The sequence below is a fragment of the Erinaceus europaeus genome, chromosome 1, assembly GCF_950295315.1.
Source record: "Erinaceus europaeus chromosome 1, mEriEur2.1, whole genome shotgun sequence".
In the NCBI taxonomy this organism is placed as follows: domain Eukaryota; kingdom Metazoa; phylum Chordata; class Mammalia; order Eulipotyphla; family Erinaceidae; genus Erinaceus; species Erinaceus europaeus.
The window spans coordinates 196,066,130-196,087,082 of NC_080162.1; the positions used below are offsets into that span (position 1 = coordinate 196,066,130).

The following is a 20,953-nucleotide window of genomic DNA, read 5'->3' on the forward strand; positions in this document are numbered from 1 at the left end:
GATTTAAATATATATTTAAATCAAGTAAACAGACACTGAGATTTCATGTCCTGATAACTACTTTGAAGAAAATAAAGCAGGATAATGTGACCAAGGTGGGGAGGTTGTGGGAAACTTCTTTGAAATAACTGACTTGAGTTTAGAATGATATGAAACGACCTCTTATGCCAATATTGATGGGTCAAGAGCTTTAGGCTGGGGTAGCAGTGAAGCAGAAGCTGTGTTTGTGTGTGTGGACTCTTTCTGCAGGAGAAACAAAGTCCATGTGTTACAGGTGTGGAAAAGTGACAAAGTGCCTGTCAGGGGGAGCTAAGAGGATTTCCGAAGAATACTGTACCCTCATTTTCTTTTCCTTTTTGTTTTCTTTTTGCCTTGAGGGGTGTCCCTGGGGTTCAGTACCAGCACTATGGGTCCCCTACTCCTCGTGGCCATTTTTTTTTCATGTTATCAGATAGGACAGAGAGAAATTGAGACGGGAGGTCGAAATAGGGAGAGAGAAAGATAGACACTTACAGACTTGTTTCACCACTTGTGAAGCTTCCCCCTTTTGGTGGGGAGTGGGGAATTGAACCCAGATCCTTGCACAGGCCATTGCACTTGCTACTACGTGTACTTGACTGGCTGCCACCACCTGGCCCCCTGTGCCCTTCTTTTCAAGAGGCAAAAATTGATACTTAGTGTTCAAGCTTACTTTCTTCCAGTTTTGCACAACCGGGACCCCAAGCAAGAGGTCAGTTGTGACCACTGGATTTCACTCCCATACCCTATAATGATCTGTTCTCTTGAATAGCCAATGATAACACCCAAGGGAAAGAGCCGGGGTGGCTATAGACATGGGGTGGATGGCCTGGTCAGCCTGGGAGCATCTTCGGACTCATCTTCCTCAGAGCCCAAGTCTTGTAATTCCCACAGAGGGTAGAACCCAGTTGCTGTCATTGTCCCCAGTAACCGCGTTTCCTTGACCACACTTTTGCCTGCCTTTTTTTTTTGAAGCCTGAAAACACAAACTAGGAATCAAATATACAATCTGCATATAGCACTAATACAGAAACAACACATGTGCATGTCCATATATACTGTCCCCACACACACCACATACATACCACACACATAGCCTACTTACATACACAATCACCTATAACATACTACATATACAACACACACTTCACATACTCACAGAGACCACATGCACATCATGCAAACACCACATATATAACAAGCACATACGACACATATATGACCACATGCACAGAACAAGCACCATATACACACCCTGGTTACACACAACCACATCTTTACATCACACCAGGCATATACCACACACACAACACATACTACAGACCACACAGCGCATATACAAGTATATCATGCACATCATACACATAAACCAAGTACAAGGAACAAGGAACACATTCACACACACCAGACATAGATAGGTGTGTTCATAAACGTTCAACACCGTGTCTACACACGGGATCCGGGATCCATACTCTACTCACAGCCACTGCACCAGATAGTGAGTTTTTTTGGAAAAGTCATGCAATATTTTCTATATTTCTATCATGACTTTTCTAACAATCAAATATATACATACAAAAAAATTGAGAATGTATATGTGGTCCCAAGTGGCTCATCCAGCTAGTGTTCTGGGAGGGCCAGAAAACAGGGAGGAGACAGTGGCAGCATCAGCTGTGGCTTTGGAGCCTCCACATGGATGCTGTGGCTTGGCCCTGGGGACAGCATCAACCTCAACAAGTAATTAGGCCTGGTCCCCACCCACTACCTAAAGGTCACTGGGAGTTCCTCTTAGGAAAAGTTGTTATGATCCTAGTAAAACCCTAGAAATAGTAATCAAGTGACTTAATTATGACTCTGCACTGGAACTTTTTATTAGAAAATTAAGAAAAAAGGCAAACCACCCTTCACTTATTTTTAAATTGTGTAAATTTGGGACAAAAAAAGAAAGTCTCTCACCTCTGCTAACCAGCTCCAACCCCGGCAGTGACTCCTGATGCTTGTCTCTGTCAGACTCCCCTCTTCATCTGAGACTGTATGAACCACTCATGCCTTTTAGCCTCTGTTAAACCAGGGAACATGCTCCCCTCTTATCCTTTATAGCTGGTGTGTCCTACGACACTGTGAGATATCCTAGGTTTAAAGATTTTTTTTTTTTCTCCTGATGGAGCTGTGGCTTTATAACATCAGGTTCTAACAGGTAGACCAGGTCTAAAAGTTTGAGTTTGTATTTGCTTCTGTTTATTTTGACAGAATTATTTCTTTTATGTAATTCTAGTTGAGGGACCACGCGGTGGCACACCTGACTGAATGCATATGTTAGAATGTGTAAAGGATCCAGGTTTGAACCCCCGGTCCCCAACTGCACAGGGAAAGCTTTGTGAATGGTGAAGCAGTGTTGCAGATGTCTTTCTGCCTCTCTGCCCCTCTCTCTCTCTCTCTCTCTCCCTTTCCACTCAATTTCTGACTGTCTCTATCCAAAAAATAAATGAAGATAATTAAAACAAATAAATTTTTCTTTACAAAGTAATCCTAGATGAGTTAAAGCTAGAGACTAAGTCACTTAATTATGACAGTGTGCAGGAAATGTCACTTGACGGTGAGAAGCTTCTGCCATCCTTCTCTTTTCTCTTGACTCTCCTCAAAGAGATTATCCTGCACTTTGCTGCTGGCTTCTAGTCTCATACAAGAACTCAAGAAGGGATTTTCATAAACTGAGCTCTGTAGGTGCTTATGGACTCGGTCCTGTAGGTGGATTTCCAGAAGAGGTTTGCCCAAACACACTGTGGGTCCATGTGTGTAGTACAGTACAGGTGGGGGGGTGTGTGTGTGGTTAGACTGCAGTGTCACTCTGTGACCAACTCTCCTCACCTGTGTAGTCTGAGGACAGTTACCTAACTTATTTTTTGCTCTCCACCACCCCTTCACCTGATTCACAATGAATTATTTTTATAGACTTTAGTTTTACAAGAGAATGGCCAATTTGTAGCATGGCACCCAGTGCCCATCAAAGGGTAGTGCACAAAGTCATTCATGTGCAGTCTTCCTGTGTCTTTGACTTGAGGCAGGAATCCCAACTTGGTCCCTTTGCCAGTTGAGCCCTTTGGTGATTTTATCATGCTGGGCCTTGGTTTCCTTTGTAAAATTGATGTTTTTTTTTTAAAGTATTTATTTATTTATTTTCCCTTTGTTGCCCTTGTTGTTTAACATTGTTGTGGTTATTGATGTCATTGTTGTTGGATAGGACAAAGAGAAATGGAGAGAGGAGAGGAAGACAGAGGGGGAGAGAAAGATAGACACCTGCAGACCTGCTTCACAGTCTGTGAAGCAACTGGCCTGAAGGTGGGGAGCCAGGAGCTCGAACCAGGATCCTTCCATCTGTCCTTGTGCTTGGCACCACTTGTGCTTAACCTGCTGTGCCACGGCCCGACTCCCAAAATTGATGTTTATTTAGGTAAATTAATGAGTGTGGCTCTTATTTTTTATTTTTTATTTTTTTTCCTCCCGGGTTATTGCTGGGCTCGGTGCCTGCACCATGAATCCACCGCTCCTGGAGGCCATTTTTCCCCCTTTTTGTTGCCCTAGTTGTTGCAGCCTCGTTGCTGTTATTATTGCCATTGTTGACGTTGCTTTGTTGTTGGATAGGACAGAGAGAAATGGAGAGAGGAGGGGAAGACAGAGAGAGAGGGGAGAGAAAGATAGACACCTGCAGACCTGCTTCACCGCCCGTGAAGCGACTCCCCTGCAGGTGGGGAGCCGGGGGCTCGAACCGGGATCCTTACGCTGGTCCCTGCACTTTGCGCCACGTGCTTAACCCACTGCGCCACCGCCCGACTCCTGGCTCTTATTTTTTTACTTTATTTTTTACTTTTCTTATTACACTTAAAATTTTATAACCAATCTACTGAAAGGAGGTCATGCCAGGAATCAAAGTGCCCATGTATAGCATAACTGGATCTGAGTTGTTTTTTTTTTTTCACCAGTATAAATCAGAAAGCTTCAGAAATTTCTCGGTGGTGAGTTTTGTAGAGGACACTGACCCATTCAAGAAGGCAAAATTTCTTTGGACAGTGGACTACAGTTCACAAGTCAAAACCAACTAAATACCAACTTTTGAAAATTGATTCTTTAAAATAAAGATTTATTACTTCATTTCGTGGTGGGGGGTATATGATTGCTGGCTATCAAACTAGGAACCTCAGATATGCAAGTCTTATGCTGTACCAGCTGGGCTATTTCCTTCACCACACAAATTCAGTGTTGTTTTTTTTTAATTTCTTTATTGGGGAAGTAATGTTTTACATTTGACAGTAAATACAATAGTTTGTACATGCATAACGTTTCTCAGTTTTCCATATTACAATACAACCCCCTTTAGGTTCTCTGTCATCCTTCTTGGACCTGTATTCTCCCCTCACCCCTACCCACCTCAGAGTCTTTTACTGTGGTGCAATACACCAATTCCAGTTCAGTTTCTACTTGTATTTTCTTTTCTGATCTTGTTTTTTCAACTTCTGCCTGAGAGTATGATCATCCCATATGCATCCTTCTGTTTCTGACTTATTTCACTTAACATGAATTTTTCAAGATCCATCCAAGATCAGCTTCTTCTTCTTCTAGCGTTTGCCCTTCTGTAGCCAGTCAACAGCGTCAGGTTGAGCCTGATGTAAAGTTTCGAGACCTCCTTTGAATCTGGAGAGGTGGCAGTCGTTGACTATGTGGGTCATAGTCTGTCTGTAGCTGCAGGGGCAGTTCGGGTCATCTTTGGCTCCCCAGCGATGGAACATAGCGGCGCATCGGCCATGGCCTGTTCGATAGCGATTGAGGAAGGCCCAATCATAACGTGCTAGGTCAAAGCCGGGTTGACGCTTGCAGGGGTCTGTGATGAGGTGTTTGTTCTTTACCTCAGCTGACTGCCAACTCTGTTTCCAAGAGACTGGAACAGAGAAGTTCAGTGTAGGCATAGGGGACCAGATTGGATGACAAGATCGGCTGAAAATGGTGAAGTCAACATTTTTTTTATAGCTGAGTAGTATTCCATTGTGTATATATACCACAACTTGCTCAGCAAATTCAGTTTTTTTAAAAATATATTTTGTATATTTTAATGATACAGAGGGATAGAGAGAAAGAGAGAGACAGAGACAGAGAGAAAGACCAGAGCACTGCTCAGCTCTGGCTTATGGTAGTTCTAGGGATTAAACCTAGGACAGGAGAGCCTCAGGCATGAAAGTCTTTTGCAGAACCATTATGCTATCTCCTCTGCTCACAAATTCAGCTTTATTGGAATGTTGACAGGTCAGTTTGTTTCCACACTGTCCTTGATTGATATTGGATGGGGCGACACAAGTTGAATAGTTGCAATAGAGACCAAATGGCCTGGGAAACCTGAACTATTTATTGTCCATACCTTTATAGACAAGTTTGCTCTAATAGTGTCCACTGTTATGGGGACTGAAAGTCTGAAGTCACTGTGCCGAGTCCTGTCTTGACCATTTGGGTAGTATATTTTATTAAGGCATTCTTTTTTTTTTTCCTCTTGGACACTGCCACCATAACCAACTATGTTCCTGCCTCTTGTCTATGGATGCTTCTCTACCTCTCATTTTAAGTATAACCCAGTAATTCTTAGGAAATCCTACACTCCCAAGTCCTAAATAAGAATTCTTGTCCCAATGGGACCATGAAGGGCACTGAGTTCAGCCATGAATCAGCGTCCTCCCCGGCCACTTGGCGGTTCAGGGGCCTTATACCAGCACAGAAGTCTTTCCCCCTGTTGCTACCCCGACTAAAATGGAAAAGTATCTGAGTAGGCATGGCCACCTCACTCCTGGGGTGATGCCATGCCAAGTGTTCATGGAGGTTATGCGTTTTGCACGGTGGTTTTAGTTCTGCGTTGATAAAAGGATAAAGTATAGTGGCTTCATCTAAATTGGTACTTGCAAAAAGTATACACATGTATATATAGGCATTCTAAATATAAGTATATGTCTATATATGAATATGCATATAATGGAGTGCATGGGAAGACTCCGTGTTTCTAGTTTCTCACACCCTTCAGATAGCCTTGACCTAGCAACTGAACCTGATTCAGATTTGTCAGAGGGTGAACAGAACAAGGAGGTTCCATGATGCCTAGGGATATTCCAAGGAGGGAGCTAATCTCAGTGCCTCTGACACGCACTCATACTTACAGGAAGGTGAATAGACAATAGCCATCCAAGTGGTATGTTCTACAATGACTTGTTTTGTCAGAAAATGTGTCAGTCTGAGTCCTTTTAATTGCAGACTCTGTTTCCTTTGAGTTGACCCCCACACAAATCCACATGTGTGTTCTCACACAAGTGCAGAAATGTACTCAGACACAGACACAGAAGCATACTTCTACATGCTCAGATGCACACACACACAGACGCACACGCGCACGCACGCGCATACGCACGCACACACACATGCACACACGCATACGTGCACACACACACACACACAGGCGCACACACACGCACACAGGCGCACACGCACGCACGCACACGCACACAGACGCTCACTGCACACACGCACACACATGCACACACGCACACGCACGCACACACGCACACAGACGCACACTGCACACGCACACACATGCACACAGACGCACACTGCACAGCTCTTTGCCAACTGCATGGACTGGAGTGGAAGAGTCAGACTCAGTTTCTTTTTCTGAGAATCAGGATTCAGACTTTTCTTTCACAGGCACTTGCGAAGTCGGTCAGTGCCTTATGATCTGAGAAAATGAGATGATTTGAGTGAATCTAGACCTAGTTCCCATCGTTTCTCTCTTTTCCATATCAGAGAGGCATCAGCCGGAACCACAAGAAAGCCAAAGAGCATTGAGTGAGGACTTTCAAATGCCCAACACAGAAAACTGCTGGCATTCCTGCATTTGCTACCCTCCTTCAGAAACCATTGCTGGGCCCTATGAGAGTGGCACTTCAGGCTTAGGGGAGGTGTGCGAGCATGTCTGGCAGGAGAAAGCATGTCTGTGTTTTGAATCCATTGTGTTCCAGCTGCCTTTGAAGGCATGTGTATAGAGACTTTAAAAAGAAAGAGCCTGGAGCCTGGCAGTGGCACTTGTAGTTGAGGATACACATTACCGTGTGCAAGGACCTGGGGTCAAGCCCCTGCAGGTCTGGGGAGGGGAGGGCTGGAAGCTTTACAAGTGGTGAAGCAGGACTTTAGTTCCTTCCGTGTCTCTCTCTCTCTCTCCATCTCTCTGTCTCTCCATCTCTCTGTCTCAACATCACTATCTCAGTTTCTCTCATATAAAATAAAAAAATTAAAAAAGAAAATCAGGCAAGGGGGTCGGGCGGTAGTGCAGCGGGTTAAGCGCACGTGGCTCAAAGTGCAAGTACCGGCCTAGGGCGTAGGGATCCCAGTTCGAGCCCCCGGCTCCCCAACTGCAGAGGGGTCGCTTCATGAGTGGTGAAGCAGGTCTGCAGGTGTCTTTCTCTCCACATCTCTGCCTTCCCCTCTTCTCTCCATTTCTCTCTGTCCTATCCAACAACGAACGACATCAACAACAGCAATAATAACCGCAACAAGGCTACAACAACAAGGGCAACAAAAGGGGGCGGGGAATGGCCTCCAGAAGCAGTGGATTCGTGGTGCAGGCACTGAGCCCCAGCAATAACCCTGGAGGCAAAAAAAAATGAAAAGAAAATCAGGAAAAAGTTAAGACTCAGAGAGACAAGGTGAGGGAAAGCTGAGACAGTGATATGCCCCCTTTGAGGTGCTGACTCTTGTGGTCATTGTGGTCATGCTCTACTAAGGAGTGAGGGTCCCTGCTTAAGCCTGCGGCACCTGGCCCTACACAGAAGGGAAGTGAACGTGGCATCTGAAACGGTAGGAGGACCTGAAATCAGCTAGGAGTGAGATGAAGAGTGGAAACATGTTATTATGTACACGTCCCCAGGTTCAGGTCCCCAGTCCCCACCTAGAGGGGTGAGCTTCATGCGCAGTGAAGCAGAGCCGCTGTTGTCTCTCTTCTTCTCTCCCTCTCAGTCTCCCCTCCCCCCTCTCAATTTCTCTCTGTTTCTCTTCTAAATAAGTAAAATAAAATATAAAAATAAAGTGCGCAAAGAGAGTAGTAGTTTGGGGAGGCTGGGTGGTGGCGCACCTGGTTGAGTGCACATGTTATAATACACAAGGACCCAGGTTCGAGCCCCCGGTCCCCACCTGCAGGGAGAATGCTTTGCAAGTGGTGAAGCGGGCCTGCAGGTGTCTCTCTGTCTCTCCCTCTCTATCACCCCCTTCTCTCTCGATTTCAGGCTGTCTCTATCCAGTAAATAAAATAAAGATAAATAAATATTTTTAAAAAGAGAGCGATAGTAGGGTCCCAGATGTTCAGAGCTCAGGTGGAGGGGCCCGGCTCAGATAAATTGACAAGAACAGAAGTTGGAAGGAACCCTGAGAGGTGGAAGCACCTACTTCCCTAAGAAGAGAATTACTGTGGTGAAGATTCTGTTCATGTCTTTCCCCCGTTTATTATAGAGTTGTCTTTGTTGCTGAGCCTTTTTCCTTTCTGTTTTCAGCTCTTCATAAGGGAAGATTTAGGGTGATCATAAGGACTAGCTGGTAGTCCTCTTCATGCTCTCATGAAGAAAGGGCAGCCAGGGGCGGGTGGGCAGATGGTGGCACACCTGGCTGAGTGCACACATTACTATGCACAAGGACCTGGGTTCAAGCCTCCAGTCCCCATCTGCAGGGGGGAAGCTTCGCAAATGTTGGAGCAGTGCTGCAGGTGTCTCTCTGTCTCTCTCCCTCTCTAGCTCCACATTCCTCTCAACTTCTGTCACTATCCAATAAATAAAGATAATTAAAAAATTCTATATAAAGAAATGGAGGCCAGAAGGATTGGAAAGCAGCTGGCTAGTGGTGGGCTAGCTGGAGCTGAAGGGGAAGGTCGTATCCCCAGCAGCTTTGATCTTCAGCAGGGACCAGATTTCACGTGTAGAGAGCGTCAGGGGAGCCCTTCATCTGCCCACCACTTTCCTGGCTCCTCCGGCTGCGAGCTCTCAGTGATTCTCATAGGCACTGGGCAGCTCAGGGGGAGGCTCTGGAGAGAAAGAATTCAGGGCAATGGCCTCATCTCCTATGAAGGAGAATCTCACTCCTCTCTTAGGCTCCTGTCAATCTCCATTTACAAGTCTCCCTTCACAGAAGAAAGGCAAAATGCCCATGGCAGCTGTTCCACATTGACAGATGACTCTGATTCCCCCTCAAGCCTCACCAAAATCATACTGGAATGTTGCCAGTGGCCATTCCAGGAGGACCTGCCTCCACCATCCTTCGAAGAAGAGGGATACCAGGAGCATATGAGGGGCTGGGCAGGCCAGGCTCATCTCTGTCCAGTGACCTGGGACTCAGTGAAATAGTCTTTGACTTGCTATCTGCTTCTGTAAGGTGTCCCGTGATCTTACAAAATGGGAATGAGAAGAGAACTAAACTTGGTCTTTATTGGGGGGGGGGGCTCTGGCCTCCTGTCCCTGTGGTCTGCTTTTGTCAACAGTCATCTGAGTTTGGGGACATGATCCTGAGTCTAGACAAAGATACATCTGATCCCAGGCCTCATGCTAATGAAGAAAATGTGACCAGTACTAAAAAAAAAAAAAATAGAGCCTGATCTCGTTTGCCCATCTCTCCTGAGAACCACAGAGGACAGGGGTAGGCAAAAGTGTCCCTGTGGGTAGGTAATTATAGACCATTTCTCCAGTGCTCTATTTCCCCAAGAAAGGGGAGAGGGTTTGTCCCAACCACAGAGTGACTCAAAGTCATTGCTGCCACCAGGCTTAGGGCCTACTGATCTTTATGCCCTATTTTTAACAACCTTTCCATCATTCTACCTGTTCAACAGTAGATCTGGTTTCTGCTCCATGGGGCCAGAGCTAAATATCTGTCAACCCTCCTGAAGATTCATGCACTGAATTGGCATGGTGACTTTCATTTTTTTGTTGTTCCATCTGCCGTGAATCCATCTAGGAGAACAAGGAATACTGATATTCTTTGTCTGGTTTTGTTTTCTTACTATAAGACATAGTCCTTGGGGTTTTGCCATCTATCTCTTTCATATGCTTTGTGTTTATTAGTGATTTAATATTAATTTATAAGATCATGAAGTATATTGTAATAGGGGCAAAATTCCATCAAGTTCCCATCACCAGAGTTCTATGTTCCATCCCCGTCCATTGAAAGCTTTCTTATTATTGTTTATCCTTCTGGGATTATGGAGCAAAATTTCTCTTGGGCTGCAGATGGTAGGAATTCTGGCTCCTGTTATTTCCTCTCCACTGGATGTGGGCACTGGCAAGTTGACATACAAAAAGATAGAAACAGACATATTGAATCAATAGTGATTTATAAAATTGTAAGTTAATAGGAGTATAATTTCACACCTTCCCCACCATAAAAGGTCTGTGCCCACCACCACACCACACCCCTTAGGTAACCACTATAGTTTCCCCACAGCCTTGGATATGGATTGACTTTTTTGTTGTTATTGTTTGTTGGTCTTCGTGTTCCTGCATTCAATTCTCTATATTCCACTCATGAGTGAAATTGTTCTATAGTTGATCCCGCCCTCAAGGAAAGAATTGGATCCAGAGATGTGTGTTTCCTAAAACTGCTACTTCTCAGGCCTGATAAAGGCCCCAAAGGATTGGCAGCACCCAACTGCCACTACCTCTCCCCAATGCCAGCTCTGACAAAAAAATAAATAAATAAAAAATACTAGTAGAAAATAGTGAAGACACAGATGCTAGTCTGCCTGAAAGGGAATTAGGTCTACAGATTCTTGTTTATTCACCCAGGGACCCAGTGCACAGACCACTAGTGAATGGAGTCTGAGAACTGGAGTCGGGGGGTAGCACATGCATCATATGAAACACAGAGGGAGGAAGTTCTTTATACAAATAAGGACTAGCTGGATGTCATATGCTTTACATTGGTTTGTTCTAGCCCTCCCCCCGCCAAGAGAATTGGATCAGGCCTGCTAATTTCGCGGGCCTGCTTGGGAACCCCGGGCGCCCCGCCCCAAGGAACCCCGGGAGAGGGTTCCTGAGTTCGAGAGTGACAGAGTTCCGGAGTTCCTGAGTTCGAGAGTTTCAGAGTTACAGAGTAAGAGAGAGTTCCACAGTGGAAGAGTTTCAGGGGGTTCCCCAGTACGAGAGTTCCAGAGTTCCAGAGTTGGAAAGTTCCTGAGTTCCAGAGTAAGAGGGAGTGCTTGTGCCGCCGCAAAGAGACAGCTGAGTTGTTTGGTGATTAGTTTGTCTTAGTTTGTGAATCGTTGTTCTTGAATAAAGAAATACAGCTTCCCTGCCCAGCCGTTGTCTCCGCGTCTCTGATACCTGCCCGTGAAGCTAACCCAGCCGGCAAGAGCCTTAGAAAAATTTAACAACAGCTGGAGACAGAAGGGAAGCAGCAAGATGGTTGTTTGTCCATACAGGTTTTGAAGACTGAGAGATCTGTGTCCCTATTGGCTAGCTGACCGTGAACTGGTAACCTGCTGACTTTGTCCTCTAGCTCACGGTACAGTCTTGGAGAATAAATTTACTGTTTTTTTGGGCTTTTCTTTCCACATCTGTAAACAATAACACTGATTCTGCTCTTGAAAAGCTGTATTGAGAATTTGACTGAATGTGCTAATAGGTTCAACATGCTTGGAACAATGTCTGACTTCATCCTCCAAGCAGAACCATTAGGAAGCTCAGCAACTGTCCTGAAAGCAGACCCGGCACGGTTCCTGGATATGGAGCTCTCTTCGTCTCTGGGAATCATTCTGACTCTGTTTATTCTGCCCGTGGGGCCCAAGGTCCAAGGTCAGGGCCGCTGTCTGTGAGCTCTCTAAAGTGAGAATGCACAGATTATTTCCCGATGACTCACCTTGGAACAGTGGAGGTACTAACTAATCTGTGTAGCTACTTGGTCTCTGATATCATCACTTCTCTTATCCTTCTCTGTCCCTGCCCAGGAATGTCATAGTGTGGTTAACAAGGCTTGTCAAAGGCTGCAGAAATTTAAATGGAGGAGCAGTGACTGCTTCCCCTCTCTGTCACCCCATTGACAGGTTGATTCAGCTCTTCTGGCTGACCAGGCAGGTGTCCCTCTAGGAGCTCAGTCAAAGAGAACAACCTCCCCAAATAGAGACAGACTGGTCTTTGGTCCAGGGTCTACTAGCAGCTGTGCTCCCCTGACGGCACGTCCAAACAAGCTCTCAGAGTCTAATGATCATTGAACCCTTTTGAATTAGCTTTCTGCTTCTTCTGGCCCTGTTAGTCTCCTCTGTTGAGCTGCCACCCCTACTCCCAGATTTTAGACACAGGTCACAGACCTCTTTTCCATTCGAGCAGTACTTTCAATCTAACTAGTTTCTTAGATGTGTTAGGTTTCATGAGGTAATTTGAGAAAAAATTTGCCTTTAGGAATAGCTGTTGATAAAATCCCCAGCTGAGTGACTGGTGCACAGTAGATAGTAGGGCTTCAGTAGTTGCAAGGACCTGCTTTTCACAGCTGAAGAAACTAGGGGTGGTAGCACGGAGAGTTCTTCAGACAAAATCATGGGTCTGCCTGTAAGGCAGAAGGACCTCACACACCAATTTGAGCATACCCTCCTGTGTCCTGATGTGCAAACACACACTCACTCCCCTGTTAGTATGCTTCTGGTTCTGCTTCTGGGATCCCTTCTGTTACATTGCTTGACATTGTGGTCTATTTACATGGTCACTCTGTTACATTGGTTTGGTCTCACTCCCCCTGCCTCCGGGAGATTTTGGTTTAGTCTTTGCCTTTTCGCGCTTCTGGCTTCTCCCTGCCCCCCCTATCCTACATACTTCCTGGGTTCCTGACACTGTGGCTGGAGGAGAGAGATGGAGGAGCACATTGTGTGGTGATTAGGTTGTTGGACTGCTTGTCCGCTTGTGAATCAAGATTAAACTGCATGCTCAGCTCAGCCATGTGTCCCTGGTCATCTGTTACCCGCCCGTGATGCCAGCCCGGAGAAAACAACACTCCCCTTTGTGATTTGGTCACTTGAGGGCAAGTAAATTGACATGTTTTTTTCTAGAGTAACTTCTATGAATTGCTTATAGTTTTTCTTATATTAAATGGTTTTAAAATTCTTTATTTATTACTGGATGAAGACAGAGAGAAGTTGAGATGGGAGATAGTGAGGGAAAGAAATAGAGACACATTTGCAGTCCTATTTCACCACTCCTGAAGTTTTCTCTCTGCCAGTGGGAGCTTGAACCTGGCTCCTTGAAGACTGTAATGTGTGCACTTAATCAGGTGTGCCACTGCCTGGCTCCTGAATTCTTGCATTTCCCCTGCGGTGGCAGCTCAGATACCTATATCAGGAGAAGAAGTATATTTTCCTTTCCAGAATCTTGCTATACTAACCTAAAAGCAAATGGAAACTGAATATTAATGGATTACAATATAGAAATTCCAAGAAGGCAGGGTTTTTGTAATTAGCACTTTTGTTTCTTATGCTCACACACTTCTAGAAAGGAAAATCAACCAGCAGGCTATGAACTAATTAAATATACATTTTATTTTTGAGGAATTAACCCCATCATTAATTCTAAAAGTGCTCATTATATTGATTCTGACAAATCCATATTGATTTAGACTGTGAAGGTGACCCAATCTGCCAGTGGATCTCTTACCAGGAGAATAATGTAACTGTTTTCCCCAGTCTCATTATATGTCTTCAGGCATCTCAAAAAAGAAGTTGGCCTTTAAATCCATTAACGTGACTTTTCAACATTGTTAGCAGGAAGGGAATGCATTCAAGTTTGAAATTTAGTCAATCACAAGAAATAGAAACCCAACCATAGTGGCTTAAACAATTACAACATTGTTTGTTTGCTTATCATACTGGGGCTTCACTGTTCTGGGTCAGTACTTTTAGAAAAAGATACAAGGGGAGAGAGAAAGACACCTTCTTCAGTAAGGAAGAATTGGGGAATGGCTGCTAGCTGACTATGACAGACGTCTGCCATACCTCCATGGTAGGAGTCCATAAATCAGTGAGATCTTTTTATGTGGTCAACATTATAAAAACCAACATCAAAGGCTGTCCAGGCCCCCTTTCTCCATTCTCCTCTCACCTCAAGTACCACCTTTCCATTCAACATGAACTCAAGGCCTGCTCCCGGTCGGCACTGAGCTATATAAACTTTGACAGCATAGATTTGAGATATGATCCTGCCTGGTGGCACAGACACTCATCACAGGGGACACAGGCATGCCAATCAATGCCCTCAACAGGCATCATCAGCTGTAGGAAAAAGGGTAAACAGAATGTGTTCCTTTCCCAGACCTGGGGGGCATAGTTTTAGAGCATAATCTGGAGTGCTGAAGACTTAATCATTGTCTCAGAGTTTGAGAAGGAGAAGTCTGAAAAGCAAATGGACTCACTGGGACTCAGCAGCTCTGATGCTGCCTTGCACTATTTCCAGTCAACCCATGAGAGTCCTGAAGGCAGGAATTGTGCCTAACTTATTATTACTGTTCTTGTGCCCATAGAACCCACTTACTGCCTAGAATACATCAGAAGCTCTATTAATAATTTAGTTTGAGTGAATGAGTTAATGTGGAAATAAATAAATGATTATTCAAGATCTAGAACTATCTTGGTTCAGTGGATATAGTTTTAGGCCAAGGGACTTTGGATGCTAATCTTTTCTCCTGCAAAGCAAGTGACATCCTACTTCCCATATCCTTGAGGAGTATGCCTGGAGCAGATATTTTGGGATCTGTTTGTCCTGACTTACTCAGTTGGCTATAAATTGCTTCTTGAGTCTCTTGAATGTTGTGAGGCTTAGCAATGCCCCTAAAAGAGACTTGACACGTCACTTGGGGAACAGTTTCTTCAAGTGGAGTGTGCAAATTTTAACGGTTAGTAAAATCTCTACCATTTCTGCATTCCTGGTCATTGACCTGGCCTTGCCCCTCCCTCTTCTAGAATCACAAGTTCCCTGACGGTTGATTATCAGAGATCTCACTCAAGGGATGTTCTTGTTCTGGTCAGCTTCCGTGGATTTGCTCAGAAATCAAGGATAGAACCTTCTGTGTCAATTCACCCCAAATGACGCCTAATCTCCAGTTCTTTTCTCTGGCAGACTTCCAGACTTAAGGAACTGCTTGCCACCCCACAGCTGCCACTGTCTGCTGGGGGAGCTGTCTAAATATCCTCCCTCTTATTTAGTTGTAGACAGACAGGGCAGTGCTTTTTCCAAAATAACTCCTTCCATGTGGCTTGTCAGACTTCACGGTGCCTATTAGGATAAACGTTAAAAATACCCACTTCAGATCCAAAAAGATCTCATTCATTCCCACTTGGTGATGATATGTGGCATTGATACAGACCTACAGATATTAAAATAAAAAGGATCATAGTATAGGAACCTGATAAGAAAGACAGAACTGTCTAATAATATGAGATTATGATCGCAATGCACACATTGTCATATGAGCAGCACAGGGATCTAATGCGTCTTAGGTACTAAATGTATAAGAGGTCTTCTTTCCTGAACTCTGTCCTGTTAGAGCCTTTATCCTAACCAGTCCTGAAAGCAGCTTTCTGACAAGTATGTGCCTTATAAAGTCCCCAACGTCAATGATGTTGAAATCAATACATAGAGTAAGAGATTCATGGCTAAGCCCACACAGAACAGTGAGTAAAGACCCGAGTTCAAGCCCCTTGTCCTCACCTGCAGGTGGAAAGTGGTGAAGCAGGGATGCAGATGTCTCTATTTCTCTCTCCCTCTCTCTCTATCTTCCCCTTTCCTCTCAATTTCTCACTATATATATGGAGAGAGAGAGAGAGAGAGAGAGAGAGGAGGAGAGGAGAGGAGAGGAGAGGAGAGGAGAGGAGAGGAGAGGAGAGGAGAGGAGAGGAGAGGAGAGGAGAGGAGAGGAGAGGGGAGATTGAGACTAAGAAAAGCCAAGAAATGGCTCCTGTATATGCAGGACCAGAGTCTGAATCTGAGACCTAATGAATACAAGTCCTGTGCCCTAGAGCAGAGCACACTCTGGCCACTCTGTGGGATTTTTAGGATAATTGTAGCAGTTCATCTTCTTTTTTTCTTAAAATTTATTTATTTTCGCTCTTGTTGCCCTTATTTTTTATTGTTGTTGTAGTTATTACTGTTGTTGTTATTGATGTCACCATTGTTAGGACAGAGAGAAATGGAGAGAGGAGGGGAAGACAGAGAGGGGGAGAGAAAGACAGACACCTGCAGACCTGCTTCACCGCCTGTGAAGCGACTCCCCTGCAGGTGGGGAGCCAGAGGCTCGAACAGGGATCCTTAAGCCGGTCCTTACACTAGCAGTTCATCTTCTTTCCAACGTTTATTTTAGGCAAGGAATCATAAAGATCTTTTCCCCCTACTACATGACATATTTTGTCTTTGTGTAACAGAGCAAGTTGCTTTTCTCACATTTTGTTCTTCAAGAATCATACTTACAATTCATTTTTAAGTTATTTATTTATTCATAAAGATAGAAGGAGAGAGAGAGATAGAGAAAGAACCAGACATCACTCTGGTACATGTTCTGCTGGGGACTGAACTCAGGACCTCATGCTTGAGTGTCTGATGCTTTATCCACTGTGTCACCTCCTGGACCACCCATACCTACAATTCCTTATGGTTTTATGTGAGACATTACAGGGACTTCACAGATAGAGAACCTTAGCCAGTTGCTAGGGCTCCAAGGTTAGAAGAGTTTCAGAGCTGAGGGAGAATAATTTCAGTCTCCAAACAGCTGATCAGAAGAGGCCAAGTGGGAAATACAGGAGACATTCCGAGCTTGGACTGTGTCAATTGTGTGCCCATGTCCCAAGCTTCCAGGAATATTTATTGGTAAAATTATTCATCACATCAAAAAGGAAGGAAGAAGCTTAATTATTATTATTATTTTTTTGTCTCCAGAGAATTATTGCAGGGGCTCAGTGCCTGCACCATGAATCTACTGCTCCTGGAGGCCATTTTTTTTTCCCTTTTGTAACCAATGTTGCTTTTATTGTTGTGGTAGTTATTATTGTTGTTGTTCTTGCTATCATTGTCATTGGATAGGACAGAGAGAAATGGAGCAAGGAAGGGAAGACAGAAAGGGAAAGAGAAAGATAGATCTGCCCACCTGCTTCACCACTCATGAAGCGAACTCCCCCCACCCCCCGCCGCCCGCAGGTGGGGAGCCGGGGCATGGAACAGGGACTGTTACAAGTGCCAACGCCTGGCCCCCATGATTTAAAAAAAATTTTTATATTTATTTATTTTTCTCTTTGTGGCCCTTGTTGTTTTTTATTGTTGTTGTAGTTATTATTGTTGTTATTGATGTCCTCCCTGTTGGATAGGACAGAGAGAAATGGAGAGAGGAAGGGAAGACAGAGAGGAGGAGAGAAAGATGCCTGCAGACCTGCTTCACCACCTGTGAAGCGACTCCCCTGCAGGTGAGGAGCCGGGGGCTCGAACCAGGATCCTTACATCAGTCCTTGTGCTTTGCCACATGTGCGCTTAACATACTGTGCTACCACCCAGCTCCCAATTTTTTTTTTTTAAGTGAAACATACATCAAGAGTAACTGTCAAGGCACAAATAATAGATAGTTCTACATCACAAGGGTAAAGATCAGAATGCATTTCTAAAGGGGCGGTATCAGGATATAGGGAAGGGTACTTAAAACTGTCATTGCCTTGTACCTTCTTTTGATGCCATAAGTCATTATGCATCCCATGCACAATATCCAGACCTTCAGGGAAGCAGCCAGGTGCTAACTACATTTTGGTATTCCTCCATCCTGTGGGTCAGAAAATTACTTTCTTTCATATCCCAGACTTTGCCCTAGAACAGAATTTTGTAATAAAGGGACACGGCCTGAAGAACAGGTCTCATTGTATTTTTAATCAAAGCGGTGTACCTGACAGACAAACAAGCAGACATGTATTTTGCAAGCTTAGAGACATTTCTCAGCATTTGACAAGCTTAGAAGGATTTCAAATAACAAGTGTCAAGAGGTCTGGGATCATAAAACTTCTTCAGCTAGAAATGGGCCTACCCTATGATCCTGGAATTCATCTCCTGGGGAGATGAATAGCCTAAGAAACCAAACACACTCATCTGAAATGATTTTTAATAGCCAAAAACTGGAAACAACTATAGTGTCCAACAACAGATGAGTGTCTGAGTAAATTGTACTATATATATATATACTGGAATACTGCTCAGCTATTAATGTTGAATTCACCTTCTTCACCTCATCTTGAGTGGAGCTTGAAGGAATCATGTTAAGTGAGATAACCAGAAAAAGAAGGATGAATACAGGATGGTCCCACTCACAAATGGACTTGAAAAATAAGAACATAAAGGAAACCACAAAGCAGAACTTGGGATAGATTTGATGTATTGCATCAAAGTAAAGGACTCTGGGGTCCAGATGGGTGGAACGTGATGGCAGAGGAGGATCTAGGTGGGGCGAGTTACAGTTTTATGCAGAAAACTGAGAAATGTCACACATGTACCAACTACATAATTTTTTAATCCCAATTACATAATTTTACTATTGACTGTAAACCATTAAACCCCCACCCCCCAAGAAAAGAAAAGAAAAGAAAAGAAAAGAAAAGAAAAGAAAAGAAAACTTCTTCAACAAGACATCTTTCTGTTGTCTAGCATAGAATTCCTGTCTTATGGACTCATAGATTTTATGACTTTATGAATAGGATTTCCTTTGTCTCTATCATGCTTTATTCTTTTGTCTTTCTGGTTAAATCTTGCTATGCCTTCAAGAAGAACCTCAACCATTACGCTTTTGGAAAAACTTCCTAATGTCTTCAAGCTGAATCAGTGACTCAAATCCTTCCGACAACCCACACTCATTTCTGTCACTTATATTAGAATTGAGAGTGCCAATTTTGATGTCTCTCTTCCTGTAATGAATGAGATTGTGAGATCCTCATTGACAGGTCAATGCCTTGTCCATATTTCACTCCCACTGGAGAACACAGTAGCTGTGGAGTCAATGCTTATCAAACACACTATAAATGTAATGTTAAGTGGTATTGCCCCACCTCTGCTCCAGGCACTGACACCTTATATGCTGGGAACTGCCATGTCATGTTCAGCTCTCACTGCATGCCTCTGCTCCAGGCACTGATACCCTATATGCTGGGAACTGTCATGTCGTGTTCAGCTCTCACTGCATGCCATTGCTCATCCTCATCTCTGTTTCCTTTTGGTCTTCTCAGATGTGCTGTGTCCAAGTGTCCGTGTGGAAGGCGATCGCTTTAAGCACACCAACGGGGAAACAAAGGAAATCACAGGTGAGAGAAATAATCCGTATTCTTCTCTTATGACAGTTGGCTGGAGCTAAGCATGGTCCTTCTTGATTCAGTAGTCTTGCTAATCTTGTTCTTATCCCTGTCATTCCCCAAAGTCCCGACAGAATGATGCTGACACATGTTTCATGAATGCACATAAAATAGAATATCTCCATTTTGGAGTCAGTGATGATCTCATTGGAGGCGTACAATAATACATCAAGATGACCGAGTTGATCTGTGAATGAACTGAGGATTGACAGAACAAGCCATTTAGTGAATAAGTAAATATGTTAGGAAATGCAGAAGAGAGTGAATTAGATATGGAAAGGGATTCACTGGGGAGATAGCAAGGGAATATATGACAGCAGATCCAGCAGTGGAAATGAGTACTCCAACTACTGTCACCATCTATGAGGAGGTACACGGGGCATGCAGGGGGAATTAGGCTTCTCCATCATCATACCAAGCAATGAGCATTGCTTTAGTCCACTCTGTGACCTGGGCTCTAATTAGCATTTTTTTAATTTATAAAATGGAAACATTGACAAGACCATAGGCTAAGAGGGGTACATTTTCACACATTGCCCAGCCCCAGAGCTCCATATACAATCCCCTCTCTTGATAGCTTCCCTATTCTTTATCCCTCTGGGAGCATGGACCCAGGATCATTGTGGGGTGCAGAAGGTGGAAGGTCTGGCTTCTGCCGCTGCTTCCCTGCTGAACATGGGCATTGGCAGGTCGATCCACACTCCCAGCCTGTCTCTCTCTTTCCCTAGTGGGACAGAGATCTGGGGAGGCAGGGCTCCAAGACACTTAGCATCTTACCTGCCTGATTTGAGTGAACTTTGCTCCTTGTGTCCTGACAATATAAAAATCTCTGTAGGACTTTCCCCTGTTCTTCTCACCGATGGCCAACTCCACAGCTATTGTGTTCTCCAGTGGGAGTGAAATATGGACAAGGCATTGACCTGTCCATGAGGATTTCACAGTCTCATTCATTACAGGAAGAGAGACATCAAAATTGGCACTCTCGATTCTAATATAAGTGACAGAAATGAGTGTGGGTTGCCAGAAGGATTTGGGTCACTGATCTAATTCCAAATCCAGCTTGAGAACATTAGGAAGTTTTTCCAAAAATGTAATGGTTGAGGTTCTTCTTGAAGGCATAGCAAGATTTAGCCAGAAAGACAAAAGCACAAAACATGACAGAGACAGGGAGTCAGGCAGTAGTGCAGTGGGTTAAGTGCATGTGGAGCAAAGCACAAGGACTAGGTTAGGATCCTGGCTTAAGCCCCAGTTCCCCACCTGCAGGGGAGTTGCTTCACAGGTGGTGAAGCAGGTCTGCAGGTGTCTCTCTGTCTCTCTTACTCTCTACCTTCCCCTTCTCTCAATTTCTCTCTGTCTCTATCCAATAACAAATAAATAAATAAATAAATAAATAAATAATAAACATGGTAGAGACAAAGGTAATCCTATTCATAAAGTCAGGCTCCTCATGTCCATGCTATACCACCGTAGGTTGAATTCTAACCCATGTGTGATACCCAAGGGCTCATTTCATGTCTGAGGCAGTGAGCC

The 20,953-nt window shown here is 44.2% G+C and overlaps 1 protein-coding gene across 1 annotated transcript in view; it reads left to right on the forward strand.

Annotated features, from left to right (window-relative positions):
• COL22A1 (collagen type XXII alpha 1 chain) overlaps nt 1–20,953 on the forward strand; it is a 270,579-nt gene that overhangs the window by 30,753 nt on the left and 218,873 nt on the right. The window contains exon 4 of the mRNA XM_060202364.1: nt 19,301–19,375. Within this exon, the coding sequence (XP_060058347.1) occupies nt 19,301–19,375 (75 nt within the window). The remainder of the gene's footprint in view (nt 1–19,300; nt 19,376–20,953) is intronic.